The sequence below is a fragment of the Aptenodytes forsteri genome, unplaced genomic scaffold (assembly GCF_000699145.1).
Source record: "Aptenodytes forsteri isolate BGI_AS27 unplaced genomic scaffold, ASM69914v1 Scaffold1, whole genome shotgun sequence".
Classification (NCBI taxonomy): Eukaryota; Metazoa; Chordata; class Aves; order Sphenisciformes; family Spheniscidae; genus Aptenodytes; species Aptenodytes forsteri.
In genome coordinates this window covers 6,193,851-6,208,440 of record NW_008795035.1, presented here as the reverse complement: position 1 = coordinate 6,208,440, position 14,590 = coordinate 6,193,851, and the positions used below count along the sequence as shown (strand labels likewise).

The following is a 14,590-nucleotide window of genomic DNA, read 5'->3' as shown; positions in this document are numbered from 1 at the left end:
GGTGCTGCAGGAGTGGGTGAGGGCAAGTCAGAGGGGTTGTTCCCACAGCACCGGTCCAGGCTGGCACAGCGTCCAGGGCTTGGCAGGGTGCTGCAGGAGTTACGCACCCAAAAGCCCTCCTTGCACACCTAAAGGCCTCTGCTTTTGGGCCATGCCCGCTGCCACGTCCAAGCCTGGAGACAAAAACAAGCCAGCAAAGGCAGGGTTGAGGGGAAGGAAGGAAACTAGCCAGTGAGGCTCAGTAACAAAAAAAAAAATAAAAAAAAAAAAAAAAAAAAAAAAAAAAAAAAAACTAAAAAAAAATTGGCCCCAAAGTATGGTTTTATTTCACTGCTTTTTCTTTTTATAAATTGCCCACAAGATGATTGCCAGATCCTCCGGAGCGTTTGTTAGCCAACATTCTTGTGAAGTATTTTGAAAGAAAACCATGTGTTCGCAGCTCATGTGTGAAGAAGCTTGAAAAATGTTCTGAAATTGGAACGTGTTGTATATTTGCAAGTCACAGAGATGACGACGTAGCAGCTGGGGTTTCTTAGCAGGTGACAGGGAGAGGTAAGCGACGACTGCATGAAGTTTAATTGTAGACTCTTTATAAACTAGAGATGGGCTTGAGTACACGTGCGTGGCTGGTACTCCCACCAGGGAAGATATTCTAGGGTAAAACTTCTCTTTTTATTGGTAAGCTTCTTTACTACAGTGTCCCTATAGGGTTAAATGCAGTCCTAATCAGGGTCTGAAGGAAGCTCATCCAGGTGGCAAGAAAGTGTATTGACCATGAACTTGCAACACCCCTGCAACAAGGTGAACTTCTGCTAGAGAATTAGAGCAAAGTGATGATGAAAGAAGGAAAAAAAAGGAAAAATAATCACAGATCTCCTTTTTTGGGTCATTCCTTTTTACAGTGCTCTGGGGATTGCAAACATGGAAAGTCTACAAGGAAGAACCATAGGCTGGAACCCAAAATGCTATTTCCCATGTTGTGGCTGTCTTTTTACCTGAAGCTTCCCGGTCTTGAAATTTAGCTCTTGCAAAAAGATCGGTTCTAATATCTGTGCCTTGTGCTGTGCTCAGAGTTTGTAGGATGTAATGGATGCCTGTTAAGTGCAATTAATTTTGACTAACATTAAAGCATGGGTGAAGCTAGTTCAGCTTACAAAAGGAGCTTAGAGTGAGGAGCAGGGAGGCATGCGGCTGTTGCCCTCTTGTCCTGTCGTTGAAGGGTTCCAGTTAGATCCAGCAGTCTTTTTAGTGGGATGATTTAAGAAGAATGATATTTTTCTGCTCTGCTGTAGCCTCTACTTCTCTCTAAAAGCCAGAGCCAGAAGCACAAGACCGAAGATTAACGCTTGGAGTGCCAGTATTTTTTAGTATTTAACAAATTGAAGGCTACGCACGCACATGTCTTTAGTCAGCAGTTTGATTCCTCTGTGAGGACAGGAACGCCACAAGCTTGAAGAACTGTCCGTAGGCTTGGCTTCTTCATCCAGAGTTTTGCCAACTCAGCGGGTCTTTTTGCTTCTGGTAACATTTGAAGACAAATAATTATTAGCTGAAAAAAGCATGCTGGCGCTTCAGTGAAAGGCTGTGGTTTGGAGCACTCTGACCAGTCAATGACTTAAAAACTTCACTCAAGCTGGGGGAAAAAAGAGAAATGTGCTGATATGGCAGCTATTTATGTTAAGTTTTGCTTGTCTCTGGCGAAACGAGTTCATGAAGTCTGCTGCCTATGGCCCCGACACAGCTGAAGGTTAGCATCCAAATGAGGAAAGGTCTTGATGGTCTTTCCTCATTCTTCATGCCCTGGAAGTTCAAGGGATAGAGTTTTGTTGGTCCAGAGAAGATCAACCCAGAAGAAAAAAGCCTAGAAAACAGTCACCTGATTCATAATATTTCACCTAATGTGGAATGAAGAGTATGCTCTCAGGAAGGAGATGGAGGTACCAGTCCTGGCTGAGAGACAAGCGAAAGCAGACCATTTGTGGCTGACCAGATGATTTGATGTCTCCTGGATACACTGTCTAATTTGCATCAGAAGTTTATTAGCTTAATTAAAACCTTTCTCTGAAGAGGCAACCTACAGTCCTGGACTGGTATTATATACATCTCGGTTTACTTCTACACATAATATTCTGGAGGCAGAGATGTCCAAACCTCCTGAGCTCTCCTTCCACGAGAGTGTTGGACAAATTGAAGGTCCCAGCACATCAACAGGTTCTCCTGGAAACGTGCTGTTCGCTAGATGAATATAGCTTTTTAAGGCTGTAGCAATATCTGCCCCTTCTGCTGCATGGATGCTTTGGTTTAATTATTGTAGATAATTATTTTAATGACTTAATTGCTCATCGTAAGTCACTGGCTGGCTATGTGATGATTGATGCTAGCATTTTACTTAAAATGTGAGACAACTGTTTTCCCCGACTCCTCCTATTCTTTTCTTGTAGGAGTCATCCTACAATTGCTCCAATGTTTTTCTTCATTGTTTGAGCTATCAGATCGGCACTTCAAACTTCCCAGGAGTCTCTGAAAAGCAAATTTAATTTGTACCTGGATTTTTTTTTTCCTTGGTCTCTAGAAGATAATTATCTAGCTGGACTCTGAGTCCCTGTTTGGATAATTGCGCTTACAAGGGGGCCTATAAAGAAAGGGTGAGGGGCACAACTGGGACTGTTGGACATCCTGAAAATGCCTTGCCTTTCTGTCTTACCTTTTCCTCTCTGCAGAACAAAAACAGGAGGTTAAATCCTAGGGTATATTTCTAAACCAGTGTCGTGGTTTAACCTCAGCCGGCAACTGAGCACCACACAGCCTCTCGCTCACTCCCCCCGCCCCGGTGGGATGGGGGAGAGAATCAGAAGAGTAAAAGTGAGAAAACTCATGGGTTGAGATAAAAACAGTTTAATAATTGAAATAGAATAAAATCCTAAGAATAAGAATAAGAATAAGAATAAGAATATACAAAGCAAGTGATGCACGATGCAATTGCTCACCACCCGCTGACTGATGCCCAGCCAGTCCCTGAGCAGTGGCCCCCCCGGCCAGCTTTCCCCAGTTTATGTACTGAGCATGACGTCCCATGGTGTGGAATGTCCCTCTGGCCAGTTGGGGTCAGCTGTCCTGGCTGTGCCCCCTCCCAGCTTCTTGTGCACCCCCAGCCTGCTCAGTCGGTAGAGCATGGGGAGCTGAAAAGTCCTTGACTAGTGTAAGCACTGCTCAGCAACAGCTAAAACATCGGTGTGTTATCAACATTGTTCTGGTCCCAAATCCAAAACACAGCGCTGTACCAGCTACTAGGAAGAAAATTAACTCTATCCCAGCCAAAAACAGGACAACCAGTTACTCACAGCTTCAGGAAAACTACATAGTTTGTTCAGGGTTTGGGTGACAGTATCCTCTCTGTTCACAAGCTGCTTCTCCTTAGTAGATGTTTTAAGCACAAAGCTGACCTTGTTTAATGGATATTCTTGCTCATCTTCCATATAGGCTGCCATTGAGAGAAATGCACAGACTGTATTGTTTTAAAAAGTGTTAGCACTGTTTCTAGTATTGTCTTCTTAGCTTGGGATGAAGGATTTTAAAAGCATTTCCTTCTCACCACTGACACTGTGTGTTCACTTTTGCATGCCATTAGTCCTCTGAGCAAAACCAGCACCGATCTATTTCTCTTTCATTTTTAAAGGATTTCTCTTTCCAATTTCCATGATCTAGTACAGCAAATTGTTTTCAAAGGCATTGGGAGAATACTTATGTTGTGTTTAGTTGCACCAAAAGAAAATAGTTCTGACTAAATACAGTAGGTTTCTGGCAATGTAAAAGAAATCTTAGGAAGAAGAGCATGAAACAAATTCGAAGTTTGCATTGTAGCTATATAACTCCCCTTGCTCTCTCCAGCCAACAGTTTACATCTTCCAGATGCAAGACCCTGTTTACATTGGATATTTTGTTTTAATTGTTTTATTTCTTGGAAAAAATCTAGAAGTTAGACCTTGGGTCCTGTCCGTAGCAAAAAATAGAGACTGTTGTGACTGTAGATTTGAATAACCTTTTGCAACTTCTGGGCGATATTAGCTGCAGTATAAGTCGTCTTCTAAAGAGCTGCTAATTTTGCATTATCCTCAAGAAGTGAGTTAATAATATGTTCTAAATGGGCTTCCTATTCTTGGCACCGCAAGGCATTTTCTCCCTTGTGTCTGTTTTAGAGCTGAAGCTCTTGAAAGCGAGGGCTGCCTCTGTTCTGCATCCCATGCCGCATCGCTTGTCCTTTGTTAGCGCTGGGTAATAATAGCAGTAGTCTTGTCTTCTTGTCGGTTGATAAGCACTTGAGCTGCATCTCAAACAGAGCTGACTTTTTGAATGACTGCTCGTCCAAGCAAATAAATAGCTCGCGTCTGCGTAAGATCCTTGGATGTCAAGGTACCTGGCAGCCGGTGCTGTGGAAGTGGGGGCTTGCTTCATGCTGAGCAGAGCTGGCACACCTAGCGTGCCGCAGGCTTTTCAGCTGGCTGTAGAGGTGTACAGTGATTTACTAACCTCATCTAGCTCTAAACTCTGTGGAAGTGGACACATTTATGGTATATAAAAGGTTATGAAGAAAATAGCCAAGCCTTGCGTGATAGATGGGATTTTTGTTTTTACTGGAGTTCTCACCTTCTGTAAATCCTGTGGCTTTGATGCGATATCCTAGAAACACCCACAAACCCACTTGCCAGGGTTTCCAGAGACAACATCGCTGCCAGTTTTACCACTTAGAACTTACTTTTCGAAAAGACCTCCAAGACCTAGATTTTCTGGAAGGACCAGAACCAGCACTGCTTCTTCCAACCCGGCTGGTACGTTTGAGTTTCCTGATACCAGCTTGGTGAGGTGATTCTACATCCAGATGGAGATAGGGTCACTGCCCCAACAGCCCAATGGGCTGAAGGGCGAGTTTGGTATTTATGATCATCGTGTGCTTAAAACGTCTTCTCTCCAGCCATTTGCAGCACGCTTCGGGGAAAAAAAAGAAAAACCTGTCTGTGTCTCACTTGTATTTGTTGTCTGTTTTTCCAGTACTACCTGCAAGTACACACCCTTTCTCTATGTATCATATATAAAAATATATATGTATATGTATGGAGTGATATATAACATATATATTATATGCAGAGATTTGTTTTTACAGCATATATAATATGTGCAATCATATTATATACAATATCTGTAAAAGGAAATTCTGTTCCAGTGTTATCTCCCAGCTGGAAATTTGTGGCAATGAATTTGCACGTGTGTGACTGCTCCCTCCTCCTCCAAGACCAGGAATGGCAACTCACAGTGGGTCTCCTGCATCTCAGAAGACATCTTGGATGTGCCAAGTTTTAGTCCACATGGCCGAAGACGGCTGAAGACTCATTATTCCCTGCTAAATGTTCTGCTTTAGCTCTCGTATGTGCTTTGTTCCCACTTCTGCAGCATGCTTTCCACTTCATGGAGCCTAACGGACAAAGGAGAGCCTTTCCTTACTTGTTCAGCTGGAGCCCACTGGAATCCACACGAACTTCTGCTGCCACTGCTGTTGGGAAGCCCAAGGGGCCTCTAGAGTTGAAATCATCCCTCAGGACACCTCATCTTCCTTTATGCTCTCTGTCTTCTAGGAACTCCAAGTGTGACTAATAAGCAATAGCCAGCCAAGTTCAACTCTTCATTTCTGTTAGGCCCATGACCCCTATTTTGTTCTAGAAAGTATTTATTAGTGTCATGGAAACAGGATCTCCAATTCTCTCCATGTTGCAGTGAACAAAGAAATCCAGAAAGCATTCATGAGTATTTAGAAGGGCAATTTAGAGAAAAAAAAATTCCTTCTATCAGTGAAGAACTAACTGCAAAACTGGTGTAAAATGTTCATCATCCATCTGAGGAATAATTGCGTTGCTCGCAGTGATACAGCCTAGAATAAAGATGACAACCTTCATGCTTCAAAGCACGAACCGATTTACCATCCAAGATCAGGAAGAATTTTTTCCATCACTTAGGCACGTTACAGGACATGTCAACTTTTAGTTGACGTATCAGACATGGGCCACTGAGCGACTAGACGGCCACATGGGGTAAAACATGCGTCTGCTCTCATATGTCTGGGGACACTGAGCAGCTGGGCCATGGTTCTGCAGAGAGACAGTGTCCAACCAAATATACCCCAATCAGAAGAGGAGCACAGACCTTGAGGAGTCACTGCTCTGCTCTGGTATTTCCATAGCCAGCATGTTTATCATCTTTGAATGTTTCCTCACTAACCCCTCTCATCCACAAGAAGAGCATGGAGTGTTAGTCAGCACTTTTAAAGCCTTACATTTCTTCTGAGCGTGAAAGAGAGAAACATCTCGCATGAGGATCTAACCAGTCATCATTTAACCTAACCTGCATGGATGTGCTCCCACTTTCTTCCTTAGTCTTCTTCCTTGTTTCTTGAGTTGAACGTATCTGAAATCTTTCCGTTCTGAATGATTTTTCTTCTGATTCCAAAGCTCAATAAGTAAGATTAAGGCTCAGTCTGGAGAGATACTGGGAGAAGAGCTTTTACTTCCAGCACAAGCTAGATTTTACAATACATATATACAAACTGGCTGCCTGTGGCCTTCTTCAGAGCATCCATGCTTCCTTCCTTCTGCCCCAAAATGACAGGGGATGGAAGTGCTACCCAGGCTTGTGCTAATTAGCAAGTTGAGAAACGTTGGAGAGTTGGGGGCCAAACTCTTCCCATATCGACTTCTCTTTTTACCTCTAGAAAAGCAGAAAGAATCTTAAGGGTTGTTCTAGGTGGGAAACTAAGAGTAGTTTCCTCCACCGTGAGAGAATCCATGGCTGAAAAAAATGTACAGCTTCTTCCAGCCCCACCACAAGCAAGAGAGTGTATAGTGGGGACAGGTCTGGAGAAAATGGCACTGCACTCCAGTATTCTTCACCAAGGAAGAGGCACCCGTAGCCAGGCCTAAAATCCTTGAAATGAAAAGGTTGAGGGTCTCTGAACCACCTTTGAACCCACTTCTTTTCTTCCCTGCACTTTCTTCATCTTCACTGAGAAGATTTCTTGCCCCGGAACTTCATCTAAATTATGGTTAGGAAGAAAATAGTAGCTAGCACTGGCCCCAGGAAGGCCGGTTAGGAGTTAAGAGATCTATTTCAGGATGTTTCCACCACTTATGAGAATTCCACATTCTTCCTCGTAGGCGCATAGCTGGTGGAGACACAGACACAAGTTTGCATGTTCGATCCACCAGGCAGAGGCAGTGGACAAGGAAAGAGTTACCAGAGCTGTCAAAGACACTGAGTGCTGTGTATTGGATACATCTTGCTGAGCTTGTCCTGGTATCTTCAGAGTGGTGTTCAATCACCAAGTGACAGAAAACCAATGTCTTTCTTGTAGGGTGGGTTGGGTCTCTTGCCTTCATTCTTCCAGCAGCAGCAGTGGCAGTATGTTTTAAAGTAAGACCCTAGCAACTCCCAGGTTCCCCCGAAACAACCGATGTTCCCTCCTAAACAAGCAAGGAAACAAGTTCTCCTGTTGGTGGAGTTGTCTGCCCAGAGCCCTAATGGAAGCCCTTGATTTCTTGCAGACACTGATGAGTGCCACTCAAGCCCCTGTCTGAATGGAGCTACCTGCGTTGATGGCATCGACTCTTTCAAATGCTTATGCCTTCCCAGCTACGGAGGGGACCTGTGTGAGATCGGTACGGCCTACCTGGCTTCAGCTAATCTTACTAACTGCTGCACTACCTCGTTCCCACCCTACCCCCCCAAAAAAAGCTGATCCCAAGTGCTTCCATCAGTCCTGCCCTCATCTCAGTGAGCTAACCTCTAACAGCAGCTTAAAATACAGTAGGGAAAAGCTTTGAGAATTTTGCTTATGTATTTTGATTACTTTGTTCATCACAGCACCGTGTCCTCTAAGATTCCTAAGCAGAAGCTTCTGGTGTCTTGTTCAGCTTTCTCTTTTTTAAGTTTCTCTAGTGAAGCTCCATGCAGATTGTAACGGTGTTGATCACAGAAGTTGCTGTCTCTTTGGGTCAAGGGTCTTTCTGTTCATCTGTAACAGTAGGGAAACATCTGAGTACATCTTCACCCCAGGCAAACTTTCTCTGCTAGACTGGAATTTCATGGAAGGATGCTTCAACTGAGCCATGCAAAATGATAGTGTTTCTCTCTGTGAAGATGCAGCTGAGAGAAGCCTTGTTCACCCCAGGAATCTCCACCGATTTGACACAGCATGACATTTTTGTCATCTCTTCAATGTGGCTTCCTGTGGCAAAATCAGCAGGGAATGTGTATCTTTGAGAAAATGTGAAGTGACCTATTTTTCCATTAAAATTAGGTACCCTGACCTGCAGTAATACTTCTTTTTGTTTCTACAAGGAAAGAAAAAAAGGGTTGTTTTTTTCCTTAAAGCTGATGAAAGTCCAAACTTTTATCAGCTTAGCTGAGGGGAAGCTTTCCTGCTTTGCTCAAACAAAAGAGGAAGAAGGTTGCAGTGTCTTCTTCACCTTGGCACAAGTGATGATGATATATATTGGATTTTCTCCTCCCCTTTCTCTGCATCTCTCTTTCTGCTTCCAATATGATCATATGGAGTAGACCATAAGAAGGCAGCTCAGGATCATTGGACCGTCTGTCTTAACATCACTTTCCTAACGCAACCTAATCAGCCTCTGATTTCCCCATCCCTGCTGCCTGTTGTTGAAGATCCCCGTAATAGAACAAGAGACTTTCTACCCTGCAGCCACTTACGACCTTGTTTGTTCCAAGCCAGACTTAATTTCCCCTCTTCTATGATTTATGGGCTGTGATGCCTGGGGCCCATAGCCTGGGAGATGCAAGAGGAAGCCAGTGCCCTGAATTCAGTGGTGAATGTAAATCTTCATTATTCCCGTGAGGAAACCTTCCATTCTACAACATCTATCGGTCTCTAAGAACAGCAGGACACCGTAGGTGAGCTCTGCCATCTGTGCACACAGCCAGTCCTTCTTGTCACCACGACAGCGTCCCTACCAGGGAACAAACTTTTCATCATTCTTTTCCAAGACGATTGCTGTCATATTTCCGCATAAATAACAGCTATGCAGGAAAGAGTGGCCTTTCTCCTAGGAAATATCCTGCTGAGGTTCTGTGCCATGTGCTGTCCCATCCCCAGGCTGTGATGACAAGGGGTGACATTCAAGCTGCTGGAAAAAAAGTCTTAAATCTCAAAAGACAAAGCGTGTTCTCTGCTCACCTGGTGCAAGAGATCTGCCTGCAAAGACCAAGAATCCTTAGAGCTTCAGCTATTTCCAGATAATCCATCTGATCTGTTGAAGAAGGCAGAAAACATTTTAAATGCCTCAACTAACTACCAACCCTTCCAACATCTATGAAGCGTCTGCAATGTCCAGCTGGAAGAACACCAGAAGGGTGGATTAGGAGGAATTAGTGTGATTGAAGGTGACAAGTGCTTTGACCTACCAAGTTTAACAACAGAAGAAAGAATCTGAGTATAGAAAACCTTACTGGAAAGGGAGAGAGGTATGAGGACTCATGAAAGCCCACCACTCCAAGAGCAGCAAGTGCCTGAGAAAGGATGGTAGGTCAGGCATCTGAAAGGCTGAGATTAAACACATTTCATTTTCTGTTTCCTTCAGTCACATGGAGCAGATGTGTGGTATTGCATTGCATGGGAGCTGCTGAAGGTCTTTTCTGGTGGTTTCTCCATTCGCCTCTGCTCTCCCCCATCTGTGGTTTTATTTTTTTTAATTAATGGGTTCAACTCTTCCGTGTTTCTCAGATGGTAAAAGATATTCTGAAAAGTTGAGAAATTTTTGTACTTCTCTAGCAGCTTCCAAGCTCTTTCCTTGAGATTTCATTTTCTCTCTCCACCATGTTAAGTTCCTGCTTCCATCTCTTTTCTCCCACTTTGGTAGGCTTGCTTCTCCTACAGAGCCCCAGAACCACACCAAGTGATGCGACCACCTGAACCTGGGCTCTCCTCCCCTCGTTCCTTTTCAACACATATGTGTTGATTCTGGGCATCTGGATTCAGGTTTTGGAGATTCTTTCCAAAGCAAGAAAACTCTGCAGGCCAGCACAAATGGGAAGAGAGGGGTTCTTGCTTGGTCAGTTCCTCAAAAACAGAGTCCAGGAACATGACATGGGGATTTAATTGCTCAGGAATAAATTTGCATCACTCAAGTTTTCTAGTAGCAGTGGTCACGTTACTGCAAACAGGGGGTCTTCAACACAGGCTCCCCTCTCTGCGTGTCTTGGATGCCTTCTGATCATTTTCCCACAGGCAACAGTGTCAGGCTTTGCTTTTTAGTGGAAGTGACCATGTGTTGTCCTATGCCATGAGAGCATGAGCTGCTAAGAGGTGAGTTGGAAGGCTTCCAGACCCATGCACCAACTCCTTTTCATCCCTCCTTTGTGTGTTTCAGACCTGGAAAACTGTGAGGAAGGCTGGACCAAGTTCCAGGGCCACTGCTACAGGCACTTTGAAGAGAGGGAGACTTGGATGGATGCAGAGACCAGATGCCGACAACATCAAGCCCACCTGAGCAGTATCATCACCCCAGAGGAGCAAGAATTTGTGAACAGTGAGTGCTGAAGGCAGCCTGAGACCGGGCAGGGGTCCATCCGTTGGACTCTGAGTCTATGGGCAGATTTATCCAAAATTATGTAAAAAACACAGTTTCCCCCACTAGTGCTCAGATATTTCCTAATGAGGCCTCACCCTTGCGTGGGAGAGGAAGAACCATCCAGCCATGAGACAGAAAAGGGCCCTTTCTCAGCTAGGACAGATCTTTGCTCTTACCACGTTGCTGATGTGGCTTGTTCACAAGATGTTCACTTGCTGCAACAAGCACAGTGACCCACGCCAGCGTGGGTGGCTCCATGTTGACTGGGGAGAGAGATGGACAAGCACGATGCGGGGCGAAAAAGGACATCAGGGGCTAGTGACTGAGAAGGAGCCAAATGACCCAAAGGCTCCAGGGCCAGAGACAGCTGAGATGGCAAAGAAACGCTTCCAACAAGGTGTAGGGGAACCATGACACACTCTTCTCTCCCCCTCCGGCTCTTCCAGGCCATGCGCAGGACTACCAGTGGATCGGTCTCAGCGACAGAGCTGTGGAGAACGACTTTCGCTGGTCCGACGGGCACTCCCTGGTGAGCCTGCAGACCGCGGGCGGGCAGGCATCGGCCTTCGGTGGGAGGGAAGAGGTTCCTGTTGGGTGGGAAGAGCCCCGTGAGTTACATGCTGAGTGCTTGGGTTGGGCGTTGAGTGGAGGCAGCCCTAAACTTTGTAGGGCTCATGGTTTTTCCAAGCCTCTGGTAAAGCTGGTCAGCTAAGCTCCTGCGCACCGTTGCAATAGAAATAACCGCTGTAGTAGCAGTGCTGGCAACCCCTGGTCTCTGCTGGTGAGACGCATGGGGGAGGCAGTAGCAGGGATGAAGGAGGGATTAGGAGAGGGGAGGACTCAGCCTTAGGCGAAGGGCTTTCCTCTCTCGGCAGCAATTTGAGAACTGGCGGCCCAACCAACCCGATAACTTCTTCGCGGCGGGTGAGGACTGCGTTGTGATGATCTGGCACGAGCAAGGCGAATGGAACGACGTCCCCTGCAACTATCACCTCCCTTTCACCTGCAAGAAAGGAACAGGTCAGCACCCTGCGCCACACCGGCAAGGATGGGGGAGCTCAGGCAGTGGCTGCGGGGCTGCCAGGGCCAGGGTTTCGTGTCCCCAGGCAGAGCCATCACTCCCACACGCCAGCTCCGTGCCCTCCCACGGACGCAAGCGGCCGTTGCGATGCCTGGCTCTCGCTGCCTCTCCGGGAGGCAGGAACGGAGCCCTGAGGCAGACTGATGCCTAATTTTAAGGCCCATCACAGAATTTCCATATTCCCCTGCCCCTAAATTTTGTGGACAGAGGCAATCTCAAAGGGATTTAAGGTTTTATGAACTTTTTAATCAGTTGTCCCTTTTTTGTATTGCCTCTGTCTGTCCCCCCCCCGACAAAGGAATGATCCCTCTGTGGATGTAGCAAAAAAAGTCTGGCAGGCTCAGGTGATGGCACCTGCCCAGATGGGACCCAGACACCTTCTAGATCAGAGATGTTATTCCAAGGGGAGAACAACGGGGGAGGGCATCGCTCCCACTGCATCTCAGGGCTGGGCAAGGATGGCTGTGGTCATGGCTGCCTTTTTCCACCCCAGAAGTGACCACCTTTCAAGCAGCCACTGCACACTCCCTCTCTCCAGCACTAAAAGTCCCTACGGGACGGGGTGTGGGAGAAGAGGAATGGTGAGGCTGTGCGTGACCAGCCTGCGCCGGGCAGGCAGGACTCCTCGAGCTCTCCATGTCTCTGCCTATCTCCTGCAGTGGCCTGCGGGGACCCCCCCGTGGTGGAGAACGCCAGGACCTTTGGTCGGAAGAAGGACCGCTACGAAATAAACTCCATGGTGCGGTACCAGTGCAACCAAGGCTACATCCAGCGCCATGTGCCCACAATTCGGTGCCAGCCCAACGGGCAGTGGGAGGAGCCGCGGATATCTTGCATAAACCGTACGTCTCGGTCCCTTCACCTTCGGGATAGGGCTGATGCATCCCTGCAGCTGGGAGAAGGAGCTGGGAATGAGGGGGGGCATCGCCTTAGGGTGCAGGTTAGCTCCAGGCCAGGCAGAAGGGGACATCATGGTCCCCTTGACTTGTTGAAAGCTCCCCCGTGATGGGGCCATGGGAGCTGGCATCTTCTGGGCAGGTGTGGACCACAGGGGCTGGCTGGAGGGGCAGCCCAGGCAATTCCTGCCCTGGAGGCTCCTCCACCTAGGCAGGGCAGGGGCAGCTCCAGAGCCAGGAAAGGGCAACAAGGAGCTTACCAAGGGCCCAGGCTACTTAAAGAAAGGAAAGAAAAAGAAATGGCTTCTGAAAGGGTGAGTTTTGGCACCACCTGCATCAGCAGAGACAATAGGAGGGGGCAGCTGTGGTCCCCCCGAGTCCTTCCCTGGCATCCCCCTGCCCTGGGAGCGGACAGGAGCCCTGCGGCAGAGCTAAGCCAAGAGACAGGGCTGGGTTCCTGACCCTTCTTCTGTCAGGCCTCCAGCTGATCGCAGCCAGCGCCCTCCCACTGGCGTCCCAGCCCACTCCCAGGCCTGCCTACACCCCTGTCCCATCCCTGCTCGCCTGCAGCTTCCCCATAATTCCATCGGCCTCAGCCAAATCGCATCTGTCCAGTGGCCTCCTTGCCAGGTTCTGGTCTAGCTGGGCAATTCCAGCTAAAGCAACAGTCCCGTGGCCAGGGAAAGTCGATACGGACTTAAGGGACAAACCTCTGCCCCAGGGAGGAGACAGAAGGAGGAGGGATGGAGGAGGTGTCCAAGGGCAGCCGCGTGGTGTGGACCAAGCTGCTGACTCCCTTGGCTCTGCCGCGGACCTGGAGAGCTGCAGGCTGCTCCCAGCACAGACTGTCAGCCATCAAGAGACCTAGGCTGTTCCAAATCATCTTTTGCTGCTTCCATCAAAACCCTCCTGCAATTACCGCCAACGGAGCGGTGCCAGATTCAAGGGAGACCGGCAGCAAAGATCAGCCAGAAACCTTGTCCCTGCCAGCCAGACGGGGCTGTTTCCCCTCCTGCGCCCTGAGCACATCCCACTGCTGATGGATATTTCCCTCGCTGTCCCAGGGGATCGGGGAGGGACTGGCGAGGCAGCGGGGGAGACAAGGAAGCGATCCCTGTGCCCACCCCATTAGCAGAGCTGCTCTCCTGGTTGGGCACAGGGAAGGGATGGGACAAGCATCCGCGGAGAGGATGCTCCTGCCCAGGCTCCGGGGAGGCACCCGGGCACCTTCACCCCTGGGTGAAGCAAACACCAGCTGCGGGGGCGAGAGAAGGGCCGATTGTGCACAGGCGAGCAGTCTGGCGCCGGGGCACACGCAGCCGCCCGCCGGGCAGTGAAACCTGCGGCTGCCCGTGTTTTTCCAGGGAGCCAGGGGCCGGGGCGGCCAGCACGGGACAAGCAGCGGCTCTGTCCTGGCTGCTGCTAACAAGGTGCCTTTTCTTCTCCTCCCTCTCCCACAGCCTCCAACTACCAGCGCAGGCTATACAAGAGGAGCCCCAGGAGCCGGTCGAGACCCAGCGGCAGAGCCGTGCACAGACCCACCCATTAGAGCGGGGCGAGAGAGACCGAGGGGGAAAGCGAGAGAGAAAGAGAGATTTTTAACGGAACAGTTATATTAACAGAGTCGATTTCTTCTTCTTCTTGTTGCTTTTTTGTCATATAAGGAAAAAAAAATTATATTAAAGACAAACCCACCTTTGTGTATATATATAAAAAAAAAATTAATGTTTTTTCCAAGCACCAAAGCAAAGCGAATTAGATCTCAGCATTTTTACTAACCGTCCGGTTCCAATTATCTTCGTGCCTTCGGGGACAGGGAGGGGGGTGGGTTTGCAGAGGGCAGGGGGTTAAGTTAAATAATAAAGATGATTATTTTTTCCTGATTTTATCCACGAACAATGTAATTATTTCTGTTATTTAATCTCCGGGGTGAACAGCACCTTTTGGGGTTTTATTTTTTTTTTTTTTTCCAGAATCCTCCT

The 14,590-nt window shown here is 47.7% G+C and overlaps 1 protein-coding gene across 1 annotated transcript in view; it reads left to right on the top strand.

The window, feature by feature from the left end:
* The window catches only part of ACAN (aggrecan), a 29,001-nt gene extending 14,719 nt beyond the window's left edge, over positions 1-14,282 (top strand). The window contains exons 15-20 of the mRNA XM_009276630.1: positions 7,587-7,700; positions 10,431-10,589; positions 11,078-11,160; positions 11,507-11,651; positions 12,372-12,554; positions 14,069-14,282. Of these exons, the coding sequence (XP_009274905.1) occupies positions 7,587-7,700; positions 10,431-10,589; positions 11,078-11,160; positions 11,507-11,651; positions 12,372-12,554; positions 14,069-14,157 (773 nt within the window). The 3' untranslated portion in view covers positions 14,158-14,282. The remainder of the gene's footprint in view (positions 1-7,586; positions 7,701-10,430; positions 10,590-11,077; positions 11,161-11,506; positions 11,652-12,371; positions 12,555-14,068) is intronic.
* Positions 14,283-14,590: the final 308 nt, after the last annotated feature.